The sequence below is a fragment of the Pongo abelii genome, chromosome 14 (genome assembly GCF_028885655.2).
Source record: "Pongo abelii isolate AG06213 chromosome 14, NHGRI_mPonAbe1-v2.0_pri, whole genome shotgun sequence".
NCBI classification, from domain to species: Eukaryota; Metazoa; Chordata; class Mammalia; order Primates; family Hominidae; genus Pongo; species Pongo abelii.
This window is the reverse complement of record NC_071999.2, coordinates 20859601-20879943: the sequence shown is the minus strand read 5'-3', so window position 1 is coordinate 20879943 and position 20343 is coordinate 20859601. Positions and strand designations below refer to the sequence as shown.

At 40.2% G+C, this 20343-nt stretch overlaps 1 protein-coding gene across 1 annotated transcript in view; it reads left to right on the top strand.

Annotated features, from left to right (window-relative positions):
* LOC134759923 (phosphatidylinositol 3,4,5-trisphosphate 3-phosphatase TPTE2-like) overlaps positions 1 to 20343 on the top strand; it is a 129183-nt gene that overhangs the window by 13190 nt on the left and 95650 nt on the right. The window contains 1 exon segment of the mRNA XM_063715080.1: positions 8706 to 8757. Coding sequence (XP_063571150.1) covers positions 8729 to 8757 — 29 coding nt within the window. The 5' untranslated portion in view covers positions 8706 to 8728.

The window sequence follows — 20343 nt, the reverse complement described above, 5'->3', positions numbered from 1 at the left end:
GATGGGGGTAGTCACTCCTTTGATTGGTTCATGTTATATGGCAAAAGTAATGGAATAGTTACTCTTGTGATTATGTTATGTTACAGAAGACTGCTTGTTAGCGGACTAGAGTGCGCTATCATGTTGTAAGAAGGCCTGTGAATGAGCCACCTGGCAAGAAACCTTGGGGACCACTAGGAGCTGATGGAAAACCCCCAGCTGACAGCCAGAACAAGGCAGGGACCTCCATCCTACGGCTTCAGATAACTGAATCCTGCCAACAACTACCTGAGCTTAGAAGAGGATGCTAAGTTTTAAAAAGGACCACAGTCTGGCTGTCACCTTGATTACAGCCTTGGGAGACCCTGAGCAGGAGACTCTTGAGAAAATAAGTGCATGTTTTAAGCCACTAAGTGTGAGGTTATTCATTATGCACCAGTAGACAGCTAATAAAGGAAGAAAGAAACAAACCTGTTATTAGAGACTATTACGTAGAAAACAAAAGAATCTATGGCTAAATCATAAGAATTAACAGAATTTATTTGGCACTTTTGCAGTTGCATTTCTATATGCTAGCAACAAACATGTAAAAATATAATTTATAAAAAGTTAACATTTACAGTAGCATCAAAAATATAAATAAATAAAATCTTAATAAAATATATGCAAGAAGATTTTGAGTAAGATGTTTTAAAACTTTAATGAAACACAGATTAGTAATAAAAATAATAAAGAGATATAGGCTGGGCGCAGTGGCTCACGACTGTAATCCCAGTGCCTTGGAAAGCTAAAGCCGACAGATCACCTGAGGTCAAGAGTTCGAGACCAGACTGGCCAACATGGCAAAACCCCACCTCTACTAAAAATACAAAAGTTAGTTGGGTGTGGTGGCACACGCCTGTAGTCACAGATACTTGAGAGGCTGGGGTGGGAGGATCGCTTGAACCTGGGAGGTTGAGGTTGCAATGAGCTGAGATTACGCCACTGCACTGCAGCCTGAGTGACAGAGCTAGACTTTGTCTCAAAAAAAAAAAAAATAATAATAATAATAAAGAGATTTAATTGGGTAGATAAGTTCTAGAATAAAGAGGCTCAACATCATGAAAATGTGAATTCTTTCCATATTAATCTCTAGATTTAATGCAGTTTCGTACAAAATTCCAATAGGATTTATTTTATTTTATTTTTTGAGATGACGTTTTGCTCTTGCTGCTCAGGCTGTAGTGCAATGGCACAAGCTCAGCTCACTGCAACCTCCACCTCCTGGGTTCAAGCGATTCTCCTGCCTCGGCCTCCTGAGTAGCTGGGATTACAGGTACTCGCCATCACACCTGGCTAATTTTGCACTTTTAGTAGAGATGGGGTTTCAGCATGTTGGTCAGGCTGGTCTTGAACTCCTGACCTTAGGTGATTCACCCACTTCGGCTTCCCAAACTGCTGGGATTACAGGCGTGAGCCACCATGCCTGGCCCCAATAGGATTTGTCATGGAACTTCATAAATGTATTGTAAAATCATCATAGGGAGAAGCAAAGAGCCAAGAAGAGCCAAAATACTCTTGAAAAATAGGACAAGGTGAGGGAGTTGCCCTAATTTGGAAGCTATCAAGATTTATTATAAAGCTATAATAATTAGACATGATACATACAGATAGTTAAATGGACTGATGGAACAGAATAGAGAACACAGAAATAGAACATTAGTATATGGAAATTTGACATGTGATAAAATCAGTGCTATGGTTTTGTATTAGTCCATTTTCATACTGCTATGAAGAAATACCCAAGACTGGGTAATTTATAAAGAAAAAGAGGTTTAATGGACTCACAGTTCCACATGGCTGGGGAGGCCTCACAATCAGAAAGCAAAGGAGAAGCAAAGGCACATCTTACACAGTGGCAGGCAAGAGAGCGTGTGCAGGGGAACTGCCCTTTATAAAACCATCAGATCTCATAAGACTTATTCACTATCACAAGAATAGCATGGGAAAAACTCACCCCCATGATTCAGTTACCTCCCATCTGGTCCCTCCTACTTCATGTGGGGATTATGGGAGCTACAACTCAAGGTGAGATTTGGATGGGGACACAGCCAAACCATATCAAGTTTGAATGTCCCCTCCAAAACTCATGTTGACCCTTAATCCCCAATGTGGCAGTGTTGAGAGGTAGGGCCTTTAAGAGTTGATTGGATCATGAGGGCTCTGCCCTCAATGGATTAATCCACACATGGATTAATGGATTAATGGGCTATCATGGGGGGGGCACTGGTGGCTTTATAAGAGGGAGAATCTAGCATAGTACCTGAGCATGCTCAGCCACTTCAGAACTCTGTAGAGAGTCCCCACCAGCAAGCAGTCTCTCACCAGACATGCCCCTTGACCTTGACATCTCAGCTTCCATAACTAAGAAATAAATTCATTTCTTTATAAGTTCCCTGCTTCATACCATACATACAAAAAATCCAATTCTGTCAGATTTATGATCTAAATGACAAACAAAATTTAAAATGTTTGAAGCAGGCTGGGTGCATTGGCTCATACCTGTAATCCCAGCACTTTGGGAGGTCGAGGTGGGCGGATCACTTGAGGTCAGGAGTTCAAGACCAGCTTAGCCAACATGGTGAAACCCTTTCTCCACTAAAAATACAAAAAATTAGCCAGGTGTGGTGGCACACACCTGTAATCCCAGTTATTCGGGAGGCTGAGGCAGGAGAATCACTTGAACCTGGGAGGTGGAGGTTGCAGTGAGCCAAGATCACGCCACTGCACTCCATCCTGGGCAATAGAGGGAGACCGCATCTCAAAAAATAAAGAAAAAAGGAAAAAAAAAGGCCAGGCGCAGTGGCTCACACCTGCAATCTCAGCACTTTGGGAGGCCGAGGCGGGTGGATCACAAGGTCAGGAGACTGAGACCATCCTGGCTAACACGGTGAAACCCTGTCTCTACTAAAAATACAACAAATTAGCCGGGCATGGTGGCGGGCGCTTGTAGTCCCAGCTACTCAGGAGGCTGAGGCAGGAGAATGGCGTGAACCCGGGAGGCGGAGCTTGCAGTGAGCTGGGCTGGCGCCACTGCACTCCAGCCTGGGTGACAGAGTGAGACTCCATCTCAAAAAAAAAAAAAAAGTTTGAAGCAAAATATAGGAGAATATCTTTATTGCTCTGGTGTAGGCAAGGATTTAAGATATCAGAAGCATAATCTCTGAATAAATTTGACTATGTTAAAATTTAGAACTTCTTTTAAGCAAAAAGGCAAAACCAAGAGTGAAAAGATAAGCATCAAACTTGGAGAAATATTCACATATAATCACTAAATTGTTAGTATTCAGAAAATATAAAGAATTCCTGTAGCCAAAAGTACCATTTATGAATCTACTTATTGATGAATGTTTTCTGAAGGTCTTTTGCCCAGAGGAAAAATAGTGCATTAAAAAGCTTCTGTCCGGCCGGGTGTGGTGGCTCACACCTGTAATCCCAGCACTTTGGGAGGCCGAGATGGATGGATCACCTGAGGTCAGGAGTTTGAGACCAGCCTGGCCAACATGGTGAAACCCCGTCTCTACTAAAAATATTAAAAACCTAGCTGGGCGTGGTGGTGGGCACCTGTAATCCCAGCTACTCGGGAGGCTGAGGCAGGAGAATTGCTTGAACCCAGGAGACAGAGGTTGCAGTGAGCCAACACAGTGCCACTGCACTCCAGCCTCGGCGACAGAGTAAGACCCTGTCTCAAAAAAAAAAAAAAAAAAAGCTTCTGTTGCAAACAAACAAACTTCTAAAAATCAAATAGAAGGCCTGGGCACAGTGGCTCACGCCTGTAATCCCAGCACTTTGGGAGGCTGAGGTGGGCAGATCGCCTGAGGTCAGAAGTTTGAGACCAGCCTGGCCAACAAGGTGAAACCCTGTCTCTACTAAAAATAAAAATTTAGCTGAGCATGGTGGCAGGTGCCTGTAATCCCAGCTACTTGGGAGGCTGAGGCAGGAGAATAGCTTGAACCTGGCAAGTGGAGGTTGCAGTGAGCCAAGATCGCGCTCCAGCCTGAGTGACAAGAGCAAAACTCCATCTCAAAAAAAAAAAAAAAAATCAAGTAGAAGACAACCCCCAAAAATAGTGAGCAAGTGCCATAGCATTTCATACATTTCATAGAAGAAAAAATATAAGTGGCTAATAAAGATATAAAAGAATGCCCAGGGAAATGCAAATTAAAACCATATTGAGGTAGCATTTGTACCCCTTAGATGGCCAAAAAATTAAAAGTTAGGTGGTATTACTTTTACACTGTTGGTGGCAGTGTAAATTGGCAACCCCTTTTTGGAATTACATAATTATACTTATAATATATGTTCTATATAATTATATAACATATTTATTTCATATTCATATTAAACAAGTATATTTATGAATATATTCAGAATTGTGTATATGTATTATATATATTTATATATGTAATTACATAATTTATGAAAATCAATCCTGTTCCTGGAGAACATACCCCCCAAAAAAACCTCTTGCAGATAAGGACTGGGAAGCAAGTACAGAAATGATCGAAACAGTACAAATCAGGGGAGAATGTGCCCAAGACCTGGAGAACTGATAATAAATTGTGGTTTGTCCTTGCAATGGAACACTATATGGCAGTGAAATGATTGAAATAGAGCTATACACATCATCACAGACGAATTTCAGAAACAACGCTGAGTGAAAAAGTAAGTTTCAGCAGAATACATGCAATATAATAGTATTTTATAAAATTCAGAAGCCAAATTTTGAATATACTTTCTTAGCTATAAATGTGATAAAACTATAAAGAAAAGCACAGGAATGATCAACATAACACGATGATTGAGGAGGGACACACAGGGGCTTCGACAGTACTGTCATTCTGTTCCTCAAGTTGGATGGCAGGTTCACAGGTGGTCATTTCCTCATGCTTTCATGTTATACTCATTATATGATGACTATATTATAATTATACTATAATATATGTTATGCATATTATACATTATATTATACATATTTTGTATGTAACAGTGTTTCATAATATTTTAAGGAATGCGTGGAAATGGGCACATAATGTAGATATGCAGTGCCTAGCCATCAGTAGAGTCTCAGAATTACCAGATTCCAAGATAATTCCTACACAAAAACAAGCAAACAAAGCGCATGTTACCTAGAATGAAAAGACCATCCATATTCTAATAAACGGAGACAATCAAATAGGGAATCCCTCTTTTAAGGTTGGCATTTGCTATATGCTTGGAAGTGATTTGAAGCAGAAATTGCTTATGAATAAATCTTCTTCTTAATAAAACAGAAGCTTGTTTTTAATGTCATATTATCCCTGCCGAGAAATTAAAAATCCTGGAGGTAGGCTGGGCATGGTGGCTAACATCTGTAATCCCAGCACTTTGGGAGGCCAAGGCAGGCAGATCACTTGAGGCCAGGAGTTCGAGACCAACCTGGCCAACATAGCAAAACCTTGTCTCTACTAAAAATACAAAAAATAGCTGGGCATAATGGCAGGCAGCTGTATGTAGTCCCAGGTACTTGAGAGGCTGAGGCAGGAGAATCACTTGAACCCGGTAGGTGGAAGTTGCAGTGAGCTGAGGTCACATCATTGCACTCCAGCCTGGGCGACAGAGTGAGACTCCATCTCAAAAAATAAAAAAATTAAAAAAAATATTAAAATCCTGGAGATAGTATTACTTATAACCTCAATCACTTATTAATCAACCTAAATTTAATCCTTGATTTTATAATATCTTTCTATAGAGTTTTGTTTTGGTTTTGCTTTGTTTTTAGAAAAGACAGGTGCATTTACCCTCTTAGGGGATGACCATTGGTATTTTAAAAAATATGACATTTGCTGAGAATTCCTTAAATTTTTCTAATTTTCACTAGCCAGTGATGACATTGTCCCTTTTTTGCAGATAGCTTTGGAAGAAGATGATACCTCCACAGTTCACACCATGTTGTTAAAAACATCCTTCGTTTGACCATTTATACATTTGGTTCTAAAGAAGGTGTTATCCTTAGATTCTTGGATCTAAAGAATTTTTTTTTTTTTTTGAGAAGGAGTCTCACTCTGTCACCCAGGCTGGAGTGCAGTCTGTGATCTCGGCTCACTGCAACCTCCGTCTTCTGGGTTCCAGTGATTCTCCTGCCTCAGCCTCCTGAGTAGTTGGGACTACATGTGCCCACCACCACGCCTGGCTAATTTCTGTATTTTTGGTAGAGATGGGGCTTCACGATGTTGGCCAGGCTGGTCTCGAACACCTGACCTCAAGTGACAACGCCCGTCTCGGCCTCCCAAAGTTCTGAGATTGCAGGCATAAGCCACTGTGCCCAGCAAGAGTATATTAAGATTCTTGTCTCATTACTATTCTTAAAATTGCTCTAAAACTTGCTTAAGTAATCAGATTTAAATTATGTAAATACAGACAACAAAACTCTTAATCCTAAAGGTGCTTTTAAAATTCAGGCATTCATACATGGCATGCAAATTGGCTACAAATTGGGAAGATTTTATTCAAAGTAACCAAATCTTAAGGAGCTAAAGCAAACCTGCTTTATAAAATACACTAATTCAAGGACTAAGCAATTCCTGAAGACAGACTGATTTACTGTGCTTCTTAATATTTCCTCAAACTAGAATATGAGTGATGGTGGTAGAGGGAGGAAGTAGCTCATACTTGGAGGGACAAACAGTTGCTGGAATATGCTTGTGGTTTAGAGCTGCTTTCAAAAATCCTGTTAACTGCAAAAGAAAGGAAGGACTAATATTTTCTATGATTTCAGTAACATCTTTATGAAGATGCGCCTTTTGAATGTGGTACAGAAAGTTAGAAAACACTTAGGCATGGTGTCTGGCATAGTGCCCCCAAGGGAGTGTTTCATATACAGGCAGTCTGGGGCTTATGATGCTTTGACTTAAAATTTTTCAGCTTTATGATGGTTCCAAAGGCGATGCACATTCAGTAGAAACCATACTTCAAGTCCCCATACAACTATTCTGTTTTTCATGTTCAGAATGTTGTTCCCATAAATTACATGAGCTATTCAACACTTCATAATAAAATAGGATTTGTGTTAGATGATTTTGCCCAACTGTAGGCTGATGTAGTGTTCTGAGTATGTTTAAGGTATGCTAGGCTAAGCTCTGATGTTCAATAGGTTAGGTGTATTAAAGGCACTTGACTTATGTTTTCCCTTCCTAATAAACCCATCGTAAGTCAAGAAGCACCTGTATCTGATAGAGGTCTACCTTTACCAATTTAAATTGACAAATTTAACATTCCTGTCTTGTTTTTGAATTGAAGAGCAACAGCAGATCTGAAATAAATACCGCAGTTAGCTTTGCATTCTTCACTATTTATTGAACAGTTCAGAGGGCAAGGAGGCAAAGAGAAATGCTCTGAGTGTGTCTTTGCTTGCCAGCTCCTTAATTGTCAACAATTGTACGGTGACTTTCCTATATTTTTCTGTGCTTTTTTCTGTTCTCTTCTCTGCTTTGGAGTCAGAAACTTCCATTCAAATCCCTGCCATGACAACATAACAATCTGTCAGCCTGTTTCCTCCTTCATAAATGATGGGTATAATTTCCATCTCACAAGATTTGTAAGTGTTAGAATTGAATGAGGTAATGTGTTAATACATACTGCATGCTTCAAAAATAATATCCGTCTCTTTCCACATGCTTCTCAGAACTCCAGTGCCACGATGGAGAGAGAGTGAGCCACTTTCTTCACTGTCCAATATCAATTTGGGAATGGCAGCTTGCTGCGTTTATATTTTCAGATTTAGTTAACATTACCTTCCATCAGTGAAATGGAATACTTAATCTTTATTATGTATTTCTCTCATTTTCCAATATCTTTAAAGTCATTTTATCACTATTTTAAAAATCAATTTTGTGAACTCTTGCTTTTGCATGGAGGAAAATGGGATTGGTCAAACATTGAAATGGGATGATTGGTTCTCTAATTTCTCTGTATTTAGTCCTACACCTAATAGCTTCAAGCTCTCTCCTAGGAAGACAGGACTCTGGGTATGTCTAAATGAGTCGACACTCTTAATGAGTTTTCTCTGTTGTATGCTATAATATCTTTTTGAGAGTTCCAGAGAACTGAATAAAAGTAGATCTCTCCATATTAACTAAATGATAATGGCTAACATCTGTGGGGTACTTTGCATATATAGTGTTTTCACATATAACATTCATTAATTGGTAAGCATTTACTGAGCTCTGCTACGTGCTATGCCTCTACTAGACATCAGAGTATAGTATACTGAAGTACTCCTTGACCTTGAGGTGTCATCATAAATTGGCTTCCCAAGAAAGCCTTCTCCTCCTGCTTTGTTAAGTCACTCCGCCCTTCTTATTGTCTAGTACCATACTCTGTCTCCTTTACAATATTTTATGTGCTGATCTCCTTAAAGGTAGGGATTGTGTCAGTTTCTGTCACTTCTGTGAGGTCCTGACTGTAAGACCTAGCTATTTCTAGGCCCAAAATCGGCACTCAATGAAACCAGTTGAGTGAGTGGAAGAATGGATGAAAGCAACATGCTCATAGGAAAGAGACAGGCTACAGATTCATTGCTACAGAATGTGATGGATACTAAGGCAGAGAGGTGGGTTGAGGGCATTGTGTTCATCTGTTTTGAGCTGCTATAACAGAATACCACAGACTGGGTAATGTATAAAGAACAGGAATTTGTTTTCTCACAGGTCTGGATGCTAGGAAGTCCAAGATGAAGGCACTGGCAGGTTCATTTATCTGGTGAGCGTCTAGTCTCAGCTTCCAAGATGGCGCCTTGACTGTTGCATCCTTGAGGAGTGGGGGAAGAATGCTGTGTCCTCATAACAGAAGGCAGAAGAAAAAAGAGGGATGAACTCCCTCTTTCAAGCCCTTTTATAAGGGCACCTAATCCCATTCACAAGATAGGAGCCCTCGTGGCCTAATCACCTTTTAAAGGCCCCACCTCTTAATACCATCACATTAGCAACACCTAAGTTTTGGAGGAGACACATTCAAACCATAGCAGGTATAAAAGACAAGCATTTAATTAGACTGTCTGTCAGTTGATAATTTTTCCTTCCCTGCAGGAGACCTGTCTATGAGTGGCTGGGAGACCTGTTTAATTCTGAGCTTTAGAATTAAAATGGCCATCTGCCTGCAAGTAGAGATAAGCTGCATTCTCCCAAATCAGCTTTATTCATAATAAAAGTAGTATTTTGGCCTCCATATGCTATACTCTTTATTATCTATTTCTTAAACAATTGACAGCTTGGTTAGAGAAGAGGCAGGCTATCTATTGCCCCATCCTCTACTTTTTTTTTCTTTTTTTGAGATAGAGTCTTGCTCCATCACCCAGGCTGGAGTGCAATGGCACGATCTTGGCTCACTGCAACCTCTGCCTCCCAGGTTCAAGCAATTCTTCTGCCTCAGCCTCCCAAGTAGCTGGGATTACAGGCGTGTGCCACCATGCCTGGCTAATTTTTATATTTTTAGTAGAGATGGGGTTTCACCATGTTGGCTAGGCTGGTCTTGAACTCCTGACCTCAGGTGATCTGTCTGCGTTGGCCTCCCAAAGTGCTGGGATTACAGGCGTGAGCCACTGCACCTGGCTTACTTTTTTTTTTTTTTTTTAACTAAATACCTAATCGTTATATTATGTTATTATTTTGTCTATTATTGCTCTCCTTAACATATGTAAAAATAGACCAAACTGACATGATCATATTTTAGAAAAATACTATTTTCTTTCTTTGAAAAGGAAACAGAAAAAAAGATAAATGACTTAAATTGTCTACTTATCATAACAGAATTAGAAATCCCAGTCTTTGTGGCTGCCAAAAAAAAAGGATAAATGACCAAAAAATGAAATCAAATAAAAATATTCCATGACTGTTTTCCTATGAGTATTAATGTGAGGAAACTTAATAGTTCTGAAAATAAAGATGTAAATTGCTGCAGAATGTAAAACAGGATAAAGTCACAATAGCCAAAATGTGGAACCCAAATGTTCATCCATGGATGAATGGATAAACAAAATGAGGTATAGATGTACAATGGAATATGGTTCAGCCTTGAAAGAAGTGCAATTCTTATATATGCTGCAACACAGATGAACCTTGAGGACATAATACTAAGTGCAGTAAGCCAGTCACAGAAGGACAAATATTATATGATTCCACTTATGTGAGACACCTAGAATAGGCAAATTCATAGAGACAGAAAGTAGTTTCCAGGGGTTGGGGGTGGGGAGAATAGAGAGTTAGTGTTTAATGGGTATAGACTTTCTGTTTGGGATGATTTTTTTTTAAAGTTCAGAGGATGGATAGTAGTGATGGCTACATAACAATGTGAATGTACTTCACACCACTGAATTGCACTCTTAAACATCGTTAAGATGGTACATTTTTTGTGTATTTTCCCATAAGAAAAAAAAAATTTAGGGCTGGGCAAGGTGGCCTACATCTGTAATCCCAACACATTGGGATGCCGAGGCGGGAGGATCACTTGAGCCCAGGAGTTTGAGACCAGCCTGGGCAACATAGTGAGACCCCATCTCTTAAAAACAAATGGTGTGCACCTATGGTCCCAGCTACTCCGGAGGCTGAGGTGGGAGGATCACTTGAGCCCCTGAGTTCAAGGCTGCAGTGATCTGTGATCATGCCCACTGCACTCCAACCTGGACAACAGAGTGAGACCCTGCCTCAAAAAAAATTAGTATGATAAAGCACAGACCATGTATATAATAAAGATACTTCAGCCATTTGAAGGAGTGTTCTGTTTTCAAGCCAAAGAGAAAAGCACATATTATCCCCAAAAAACGCACAGTTAGCAAAGCATCCAGGGAAGCTGGAAGGGCTGGTGTTTGGTGGCTGAGGTCAGTAGATGTGACTGCTCTGTTCTTGGTACCCCATGGGTACTTATCATCATCTTCTTAGCCACCACTGACAGGGTCCTGCTTGACAGACTGACCCTGTGCTGTGTATATCACATACATTATCACTGAATTTTTGAAACACCTTATAAAGTAGACATTATTCCCATTTATAGGAATTTAATACCTTTCTGAAATTTGCTAAGTAAGTGGTGCAGCCAGCACTTAAACCCTAGATCAGCAGACTCCAATAGTGAAGTACTTTCCTCAGTATATCCCAAGGATGGCTTTTAAGAATAATTGTATGGATAATCTGGAGTAAAAGGAATAGGAATTTCTTCATTTAGGTTCAGCAAAATGCGCGGACAAGATGACCACAAATGCAGGAATGTTGGAGCGGTAGTTAATATTTAGATGAGAAATCATTAAAGAGTGGAATAGCAATGTGAGTTTCTGGGGCTACTTCAGTAGGGCTTTTTGGAGCTGATTGAGGGGGCAAAAATTAAAGCCAGAAAGCTCAGTGGAGCAAATGTCATAGTGGCCACAGAGAAACAAAGTTTCAAAATGAGATGCTAAGTGAGAAACAGCAACTGAGGAGAGAAGTAATGTTTCTAGGATCACCAAGGGCATAAGGAGAATTGTTCTTTTAGACTCTAGGTGAGCTTGTAGTAATCCAAGGATTGGTGATTTAGGCCAGTGAATTCTGGCTCTGAGTACATCTCTAATCCCTAAACCTTCACCAAGAGGGATCAGGAGAAGAAAGGGGAGGAAGGGAGTCAGGTGTGCCACATATCTGCTATTGAAAAATGCCTAGATGGGAAAGGAGTTTGAAATGTTGTCCTAAAATGAAGTTTCTGAGTTAGATGGGCTGAATTTTACCATGTGTTCACTGTTACTACTGTGTAGAATTAAGAGATTTAAATGAGATTAAGATCTAATTGGCTTTCTGAGATATTGAAAACTAAGAACCCGGCTGGGCATGGTGGGCTCACACCTGTAATCTCAGCACTTTGGGAGGCTGAGGCGGGTGGATCACCTGAGGTCAGGAGTTGGAGACCAGCCTGGCTAACATGGTGAAACTCTGTCTCTCTTATCAGTGAGAACCAAACCTGAGTCTGCAGGCTTAGGGCAGGGGCCCAGACAATGAGAGGGGCTCTTCTCTTTGAGACTTGTCATCTAGAACTCATTGTCACTGGAAGCCAGAGCCTAAATGAGCCTATCAGTTGCCTTGGGTTACAAGAACAAATTTTCATTGATTAATTAATTATTTATTTATTTTGAGACAGACTCTTGCTGTGTTGCCCAGGGACTGGAGTACAGTGGCATGATCTTGGCTCACTGAACCCGCCTCTGGGTTCAAGAGATTCTCCTGCCTCAGCCTCCTGAGTAGCTGGTACTATAGGCACATGCCACCATACCTGGCTAATTTTTTTATTTTTAGTAGAGACAGGGTTTCGCCATGTTTCCAGGCTGGTCTTGAACTCCTGACCTCAGGTGATCCGCCCACCTCAGCCTCCCAAAGTGCTGGGATTACAGGTGTGAGCCACCACGCCTGGCCAAGTCTGAGTTTTTACTGGGGAAGCCAAGTAGCAGTTCAGGGACTTGTGGCCACCAACCGTCTCTGAGATTCAAGGTCTGTTCTTTCTACTGGGGACTGAGATGGGTGGATAACCATGCAGATGTAAGGAGGAGTCATATCAATCATTCAGCCTGGGAGGAAGTCTGAGCTAGCAAGAACTGGAGGAATAATTTCCCTCTGTAGGAATTCCTGCTCTACCTACTTACTATAGGAGTAAAGTGGTCATGATTTAAACAGTCTTGTCTGTACCTGTTATGTTATAAGGATGTGTTCATGGCCCTATCTGCTAAGAGTGAGTTGTTCTTACAAATAAAATAAAAATTAGCAAATTTATACACACACTATTTGTTATGTAAATCCTAAGAGTGATGTTCCAAAAAAACAAATTTTGAAAGTAAATAAGTATATAAATAGGCTTTTTTTTTTTTTTTTTTTTTTTGAGATGGAGTTTCGCTCTTGTTGCCCAGGCTGGAGTGCAGTCATGCAATCTTGGCTCACTGCAGCCTCCGCCTCTTGGGTTCAAGCGATTCTCCTGCCTCAGCCTCCTCAGTAGCTGGGATTACAGGTGTCCATCACCACGCCCAGCTAATTTTTTGTATTTTATTTTATTTTTTTAGTAGAGAAGGGGTTTACCAGGTAGGCTAGGCTGGTCTCAAACTCCTGACCTCAGGTAATCCACCTGCCTCAGCCTCCCAAAGTGCTGAGATGACAGGCGTGAGCCACCATGCCCGGCCAAGAAAGTTACTTTAGAGAGTGCCAAAGTTGAGGATTTGGCCTGCGACTTCCTGCAGTTGCCACACTGCAGTTTTCACACTGTGGCCTTAGAACAGCTTATCCAGTCCTGAAACCCCAGTGCCTTGGAAACATCAGGACTGGTCAGAAGGACAGTAAGTCCTCAAGGCGTCAGCCTCTGCTCCTCCCCACAGATTGAGGGGTAAGTATTCCAAACTCTCTGCAGGACCCATAACCTGGATGTGGACACCCAGTCCTGCTAGGACCTGCTCCCAGAAGAGTTGATCCCAGCCATGAAACTGCCCTGATGCCTTCATCCTGTATCAGCCTCGTGAGTAGCCAGTAGCTGGGACCACAGGGGCGCACCACCACACCTGCCTAATTTTTTTTGTCGAGACGGGTTTTGTCATGTTGCCCAGGCTGGTCTGGAACTCTTGAGCTCAAGTGATGTGCCTGCCTCGGTCTCCCAAAGTGCTGGGATTACAGGTGAGCCACCACGCACAGCCCAGTTTGTGATCTTTTATGCATTGTTTCTCTCATGTAGCATGTTTTCAAGGTTTACCCAACTTGCAGTGTATTCATGCTGAATAATACTCCATTGTGTAGATAAACTGTATTTTTATTTTTTAATTTTATTTTTAATTGGTACACAACAAATATTTGTACATATTTATGGAGTACAGAGGATATGTTGTTACATGCATAGAATGTGTAATGACCAATCAGGGTATTAAAGGTATCTGCCACTTTCAGTATTTGTCATTTCTGTATGTTGGGAACATCTCAAGTCCTCTCTTAGAGCTATTTTGAAATACACAATACATTGTTGTTAACTGTAGTCACCCTACTCTGCTATAGAACATTAGAACTTATTCCTTCTGTCTAACTGTATTAACCAACCACTCTTCCCTGCTAACCCACACACACTTCCCAGCCTCTGATATCTGGTATTTTTGTAGAGATGGGGTTTTGCCACATTGGCCAGGCTGGTCTTGAACTCCTGACCTCAGGCAATCCACCTGCTTCAGCCTCCCAAAGTGCGGGGATTACAGGCAGGAGCCACCACGCCCGGTCTTTTTTTAATGTTTATTCCACATTGTGTCAGTCCTCACACGTCTCCTGCGATCCATCTGACATGTAATCTGTTGGTTTTCCAGCAGTGATAATTTCATGTAAAATCCTAAATCTGACCTGAAATATTTTCTCTTCTCTTATTGATTATCTTTACATCGATATTAACCATTTTGATATACTGAGATAGAATTCAGTTGGTTAATGACTGTGCCAATAGCTCCATTTTTATACACAAATAGACATGCCTAAATCCAGTTTATTTTTATGTACAAATAGACATGCCTAAATCCAGTTTATGTTTATACACAAATAGACATGCCTAAATCCAGCTTATTTTTTTGTATGCACATTTTATTTAATTATTTTTTAACTTTTATTTTAGGTTCAAGTGTATATGTGCAGGTTTGTTATATATGTAAATTTTGTGTCATGGGGGTTTGATGTACAGATTATTTTGTCACTCAGGCGATAAGCGTAGTACCTGATAGGTAGCTTTTTGATACTCACCCTCCTCCCAGCCTCCAACCCTCAAGCAGGCCCCAATGTCTGTTGTTCCCATATTTGTGCCCATGTGTACTCAATGTTTAACTCCCACTTATAAGTGAGAACATGAGGTATTTGGTTTCCTGTTCCTGTGTTAGTTTGCTTAGAATAATTTTTAAGCTGGAGCTGGATGGCCTCCAGCTCCGTCCGTATTGCTGCAAAGGACATGATCTTGTTTTTATTTTATGGCTGCGTAGTATTCCATGGTATATGTGTGCCACATTTTTTCTATTCAGTTCACCATTGATGGGCACCTAGGTCAATTCTGTGTCTTTGCTACTGTGAATAGTGCTGCGATGAACATACGTGTGCGTGTGTCTTCATGGTAGAATGATATTGATATTCCTGTGGGTATATACTCAGTAATAGGATTGCTGGGTCACAGGGTAATTCTCAAGTTCTTTCAGAAATCACCAAACTGCTTTCCATAATGGCTGAACTAATTTACATATCCACCAGTAGTGTATAAGCATTCCCTTTCCTCTGCAACTTTGCCAGCATCTATTTTTTGGCTTTTTAATAATAGCCATTCTGACTGGTATGAGATGGTATCACATTGTAGTTTTGATTTGCATTTCTCTAGGATCAGTGATGTTGAGCACTTTTTCATGTTTGTTAGCTGTGTGTATGTCTTCTTTTGAGAAGTGTCTGTTCATGTCCTTTGCCCCTCCCTTTTTTTTTAGTGAGGTTGTTTGTTTTTTGCTCGTAAATTTGTTTAAGTTCCTTATATATTCTGGATATTAGAGCCTTGTCAGATGCATAATTTGTAAATATTTTTTCCCATTCTGTAGGCTGTCTGTTTAGTCTGCTGATAGTTTCTTTTGCTGTGCAGAAGCTCTTTAATTAGGTTCCACTTGTCTGTTTTTGTTTTTGTTGCAATTGCTTTTGGCATCTTCATCATGAAATCTCCACAAGGTCCTACGTCAGAATGGTATTTCCTAGGTTATCTTCCAGGGATTTTATAGTTTTAGGTTTTACATTTAAGTCTTTTATCCACCATGGGTTGATTTTTGTTTGTGGTGAAAGGAAGGGGTCCAGTTTCAATTTTCTGCATATGGCTAGTCAGTTATCCCAGCACCATTTGTTGAGTAGGAAGTCCTTTCTCCATTGCTTGTTTTTATTGGCTTTGTCGAAGATCAGACAGTTGTAGCTGTGCAGCTTTATTTCTGAGTTCTCTAACCTGTTCCATTGGCCTGTGTGTCTGTTTTTGTACCAGTGCATGCTGTTTTGCTCACTGTAGCCTTGTAGATGGTTTGAAGTTGGGTAGTGTGGCATCTCCAGCTTCATTCTTTTTGGGTAAGACTGCTTTTGCTATCCTCCACGTAGCTAGTCAATCACAAGTTGTGCTAATTTTTTCTGCTGTTTCTCCAATCTGTCTCTCCTCTCAATTCTCACTACCACCCTGGTTTTCCAGGCCCTCAACGTCTCTCACCCAAGCTGTGTAGTAGCCTCCTAACTGATCCCCGACACTTCGATGTTGCCCTCTCTCCTAAGCTGTGTAGTAGCCTCCTAACTGATCCCTGACACTTCAATGTTGCCCTCTCACCCAAGCTGTGTAGTAGCCTCCTAACTGATCCCCGACACTTCAATGTTGCCCTCTCTCCCAAGCTGTGTAGTAGCCTCCTGACTGATCCCTGACACTTCAATGTTGCCCTCTCTCCTAAGCTGTGTAGTAGCCTCCTAACTGATCCCTGACACTTCAATGTTACCCTCTCTCCCAAGCTGTGTAGTAGCCTCCTGACTGATCCCTGACACTTCAATGTTGCCCTCTCTCCTCACCACTGAAAGACAGACTGCCTGAAACAAAATTATCCTGAGACTTCCCTTCTTAAAATCCATTTTTGACTCTCTATTGCCTATGAAATAATGTCTGTACTTCTTAATATACTGTGCAGGCATCTCCTGTTACTCCCTGCTCTACATTTGTTATTGCAGTAATAGGTAAATGTTTATAATTTCCCCTGAAGTCCCTCTGCTATTCAATGCTTCCATGTATTTGTTCATTATGATCTTTTTCTCTGAAACTCGCTCCCCACTTTTTCTCCTGGTTTATTATTTATTGTCCTTCACGCCCAAGCTCAAGCATCATCTTTTTCAGAAAACCTACTTTGAAGTTCCAGAGTGGACCAATGGCCACTTTTAATGCTCCCCATAGTGTTAATCTCTATCTTTTCACTTTAAACATACTTTTAAACCTGCTTCCTGAGTATAAAGTTTGTTATAATTTTAATATTTGTATTTTTCTATGTCTTTTTCTTCTCTTTATGGTTTCTGTTGACTCCTGCTTATGGTAGTTTGACTCTTCAACTCTGTTAAATTTTAGAAATAGCTCATATTTGTCTAAACTTTAACTTTGGGTGTCCTGAGAGACCAGAATTGAGATGATTTGCCTGGTTTCTGCTTGGTTCTGGAAGTAGTATCAATCAGGAACAATTTTAGTTTGATTTATTGGTTTGAGATTTCTTGGACTATGAATATGGTGTAAATTCAAATTCCAGCATAAGAGTAAAGCTGGTTAGAAAACATTAGGGAAGACTTAAAATTACTAATGTTTTAAAATCTACTGCCTGCAGACTGATTTGCTTATTGCTTCACTTGTCATATCCTTCCAACTTTGTCTTTTCTACTAAATATGTAGCCAATTTTGGTCCCTGGATTTATATGGAGGTCTCAGACTCAGTTCCCTACTTTGTCAGGTTTAAATCCTATTAGTCAGTTAATGAGAAAAATTCTAGATCCCCAGCATTGCTGAACAGATTCCTGACAGATTGTGTCAGAGCATTTCAAAGTCTCTTATTGACATCTCATTCCCAGCTTTTTAAAAAAGAAAGTATTTTGACTTTCCTATTGATTGCCCCAATTCCTATTTACTACCTCAGGCAGCCACAATGTTAACTAACAAAGCTCTAGGTTTTGGTTTTGGCACACTTCCAGGGCATCTCTGGCTTCTGCATTGACTGATGACTTTAGTTTCACCTCTAGATTGTGTGTGCATGTGTGTAATCATTTTGTACTTCCTTCACATTTTGTGAGTTCAGAAATATATTTAAAAGTGTATTTGGGGCTGGGCATGGTATCTCATGCCTGTAATCCCTTTGGGAGGCTGAGGTGCGAGGATAACCTGAGGTCAGGAGTTTGAGACCAGCCTGACCAACATGGTGAAACCCCGTCTGTACTAAAAATACAAAAGTTAGCTGGGCATGGTGGCATGCACCTGTAATCCCAGCTACTAGGGAGGCTGAGGCAGGAGAATCACTTGAACTTGGGAGGCAGAGGTTGCAGTGAGCCAAGATTGCACCACTGCACTCCAGCCTGGGCAACAGAACGAGACTCTGTTTCAAAAAAATAAATAAAAAATAAAAATAAAAATAAAAGTGTATTTGGAAGTGATGTCAGTAAAAATGGCAAGCTAGGAACCTTCAAAAATTCCTTTGTTCATAAAAGCATCTGGGAAAAATAAAAGCAACTTTTTCAGATCTCTGGAAAATATCCAAAGGCTTGCTGCAATCTTGGGAGCATTTATTCAAGAATGTAAGCTGAATTTTGGTGGGAATAGTGAGCTTTGTAGTGTTCTTACTTTATGCTCATTATATCCTCCCAGCTCCATGGTAGCCTTGAAAACCAACAACCTACAATCTTGGTGAAAAACAAGCTCCTGGGACCCATAGAAAGGAACAAAAGGGGGTTGGGACTCATTCAAAGCCTTATTCCCAGAGAAATCTTATTATGTGACCTGACTAGGAGGTCCAAGGAAGACTGCACGCACAAGACTATCTTTATTTGGCCTCACTTAGAGCTCCCCCAGCCTTTGTTCATGTTTGTTGAAAACAATCAGAGGCAATTGCTGAACATAATGGCTACCTGGGGTATAGATAAGTTGAGATACACAATATGCTAACAAAAAATGTAAACAAAGGCTGGGCGCAGTGGCTCATGCCTGTAATCCCAGCACTTTGGGAGGCTGAGGTGGGTGGATCATGAGGTCAGGAGATCGAGACCATCCTGGCTAACGTGGTGAAACCCCATCTCTACTAAAAAAAATACAAAAAAATTAGCTGGACATGGTGGTGGGCGCCTGTAGTCCTAGCTACTTGGGAGGCTGAGGCAGGAGAATGGCGTGAACCTGGGAGGCAGAGCTTGTAGTGACCCGAGATCACACCACTGCACTCCAGCCTGGGTGATAGAGTGAGACTCCGTCTCAAAAACAAGAAAAAAAATGTAAACAAAACAAAAGAAAACAAAGAAAAAAACAAATGCTGAGAGTACTAAACCTGCTTGCTGTCAGAAGACATTTCTGTTCATGTCTTCCACCTACAAATTCAATGTCTTTTCCATCTCAACTAAGTACTTATCATGCACTGTAGCTGTAACTTTTGCAGCTTTTGACAGCAAAACTGGCACGAATTTCTTTGTTCTTCTTCACAATTTTATGAGTAGAGGATTTTTCCTTACTGTAAATCTTAGCAACCTCAGCCTGTAACATTTTTCTTTCCTTATGATGTCAGAGACTTTCACCTTTTCACTTAAAGGAAGCACACTGTGGCTTCTCTCTGGCATATCCAAATTGCCAGGATAATTACCGGGGCATATTGGGCCAATTATGAAGTGAAATAAGGGTTACTTGTATACCACCCCTGTGATGCCATGACAGTTGGTGTGATAATCAAGATGGCTACTAAGGGTCTAATGAGACTTATTAATCAAGAATTCTATATGTAGAAAAAATATCCTTCAACATTGAAGGAGAAACATAAGGCATTAAGTATCTTAGGACATTTAAGACATTCCTCGGTAAACAAAACTAAAATAATTTGTTGCTTGAAGACATCTCTATAAGAAATACTAATGGGAGTCATTTAGGCTGAAAGGAAAGAATACTAGGTAGTAACTCAAATCCACATGAGGAAATAAAGAGCTGAGAAAGATAACTATATGAGTAAATATAAAAGGCAGTATAAGCATAAAGCAATTCTCATAAATGGGTTGATGAACATAGAGTATATGAAGATATGGTTTATAGGGCATTAACAGCACAATGGAAGAGAGAGGGAATGGAGCTACATAGGAAAAAGTTTATGTATACTGTTGTAATTAAGTTGGTATTAATAGGAACTACATAGTTATAAATCAACATGTTAATTGCAATATCCAGGGCAACCACTAAGAAAACAACTCAAAAATGTAGTAAAAGAAATGACAAAGAAATAAAAATTGTACACTATAAAACTATTTAACATAAATCTTACTTTATCAGTGATTGGATTAAATGGAAATTTCTCTCCATTTAAAAGGAAGACATTTGCAGAATGAATTAAAGGACATGATCCTACTATATGCTGTCTATAAGAGACGTGTTTTAGACCAAGACTCAAATAGATTAAAAGTAAAAATATAGAAAAAGATATAACAAGCAAACAGTAACCAAAAAACTAACTAACTAACTAAATAAAGAGATGGAATCATGATAAAAAATCAGAAAAAAACAGACTTAAAGGCAAAGATTTTTATTAAAAACAAAGGACATTTTATAATAATAAGAGGATCAATC